Genomic DNA, 1,995 nt, shown 5'->3' on the forward strand with positions numbered 1-1,995 from the left:
GTGTGTGAGGTTCCTAAGCAGACCCCCGTTATGGATTGAATTGTGCCCCACCCCCCACAAGACCATGTTATAAATCCTTAAGCCTTGGGCTTCCAGCCACAGGTCAGGTATTCGAAACCACCAGGGGCTCCGTGGGCAAAAGATGAGACTTCCTGCACCTGCAAAGGTTACAGTCTCAGAAATTCACCGCGGCAGTTCGAACCTATCCTAGAGGGTCATTAAGAGTCCGAATCCACCGGATGGTAGTGAGTTTGAGGTAGTAGTGACAATCCCGCCGGGGCATGGGCCCTCTTTGCTGTGCTAATGAGCCAGGATTACATAGGTGTGTCTTGAGTCAATCTCTTCTGAGACATAAAAGAGATTACACATGCAAACAGGGGAGAGATGGGGGAAGAGAGAGGCTAAGCCCCTTGGAAACCGCCAAGCAACCAAGAAGCAGAAGTTAAAGAGACCGACCAGGCCCTGCCTTCCCCAGGAGCCCGCAGAGAGGAAAGCCTCCCCTAGAGCTGACCCTCTGGATTTGGACTTCGAGCCCCCAAACTGTGAGAAAGGCATTTCCCTTTGTTAAAGCCACCCACCGCATGTGTGATTTCTGGGATAACAGCACTAGAAAACTAAGTGGCCCCAGGACCCAGCTGGCGCATGGGCTGGGGCAGACCTGCGATCTTGCTGCCCACCATTAGTTTATTTAACTAATTAGCATCCTCACATTCTCCTCACGTGGGATCCAGCAGCCTAGAATTCTAATCCTCTCAGTCAATTAGCTTATTCTCTCCTTGCCTGAGGTGCTTCTTAAACCCCAGAGGAATCATGGGAGACTGAGTCCTACCCAGCTCTCCACCTGGCCTGCTGCAGCGGTGGATTTGGCAGAGGTTCAGGTGGGGAGGGTGTGTGTATGGGAGAAGGGGGGTGCCCACTCAGAGGAAATGGCTGTATCCCTTTTGCCAAGACCAGCATTGGGTGCCCCTCTTCACACAAGCCCACCTTGCCCCGCCCCGGGATCTCCTGGACGGCCCCAGGCTCAGCCCCATCAGCCACTCTGAGAGCCTCCTCCAGCAGCACCCTACCTGCTGGGCCTCAGCTGCTCCTCTGTAGGCCTAAAGCAGGGAGACAATGACTTGACACCTCGAGGCCGTCCACCCCACCGGACAGCCAGGTCACCCGAGTGACCAGGAGATGCGGTGCCAGCCCAGTCAGGATGGGCCAGCTCAGCCTCCCCAGACCTGTTGGCTCCCCAATGAAAGCAGGCTGCTGAGAAGGGCCCGGAGCATCAGGGGCGCTCACGCCCTTGGCCCCGACAGGAGAGAATGCATCTTCCCTCTTGCTCTCATTTTGTGTGTCTGCCACTCGGTGAACTTGAAACCCTGGCTTTTACAAAACAGAGCGGAGCCATTTTTAACCCCCTTCCCTCCTCCTCCATCTTCCTTCCCGAGCTCCCTGCTGAACTGGACCAAAAGAAAAAAAAGAAAAGTTACAGCTGTGTCCTCCATTAGAGGCCTTTCGAGAAATCATTATGGAAACTCACACTTATTTTGGTCGCCTCCTTCCCGGAGTCTTCCTGCTGAGATGCTTTTAGCTGTTGGAAGCAGGAGGGGCGTGGGGAGAGAGCAGAGAGAAGGCATTAGTGGGGGTGGGGGAAGGCATCCTGGGGGCGGGGATGCAGACAACAAATGCTATTCTAGCGACAGCAGATGGTGCTCTGGGGGCCATGGGGTGGGGGTCCCTGGGCTCTCTGCGCCCACCCAGGGGACGGGAGTCAGGGAGGAGGAGGATGAAAAGCACCTGAGTGGGCGCTGTGCAAAACAGCAAACTGTTCCCATCAAGCTGCTTCCAAAAGCGACCCTGTAGGACAGTCTAGACCGGCGCTTCTCAACCTTCCTCATGCCGCGACCCTTTCTTTTTTTTTTTTGGATTATTATTTTTTTTTCCTTCTGTTTTTATTTATTTATTTATTTATTTTTGAACATTTTATTAGGGGCTCATACAACTGTTATC

General features: G+C 53.8%; 1 protein-coding gene across 1 annotated transcript in view; it reads right to left on the minus strand.

Annotated features, from left to right (window-relative positions):
• The window catches only part of VSTM2L (V-set and transmembrane domain containing 2 like), a 13,633-nt gene that overhangs the window by 8,553 nt on the left and 3,085 nt on the right, over window positions 1-1,995 (minus strand). The window contains exon 2 of the mRNA XM_004698257.2: window positions 1,526-1,576. Coding sequence (XP_004698314.2) covers window positions 1,526-1,576 — 51 coding nt within the window. The remainder of the gene's footprint in view (window positions 1-1,525; window positions 1,577-1,995) is intronic.

This window comes from Echinops telfairi, unplaced genomic scaffold (assembly GCF_000313985.2).
Source record: "Echinops telfairi isolate 266 unplaced genomic scaffold, ASM31398v2 ScPeMD7_5592;HRSCAF=6446, whole genome shotgun sequence".
Taxonomy (NCBI): Eukaryota; Metazoa; Chordata; class Mammalia; order Afrosoricida; family Tenrecidae; genus Echinops; species Echinops telfairi.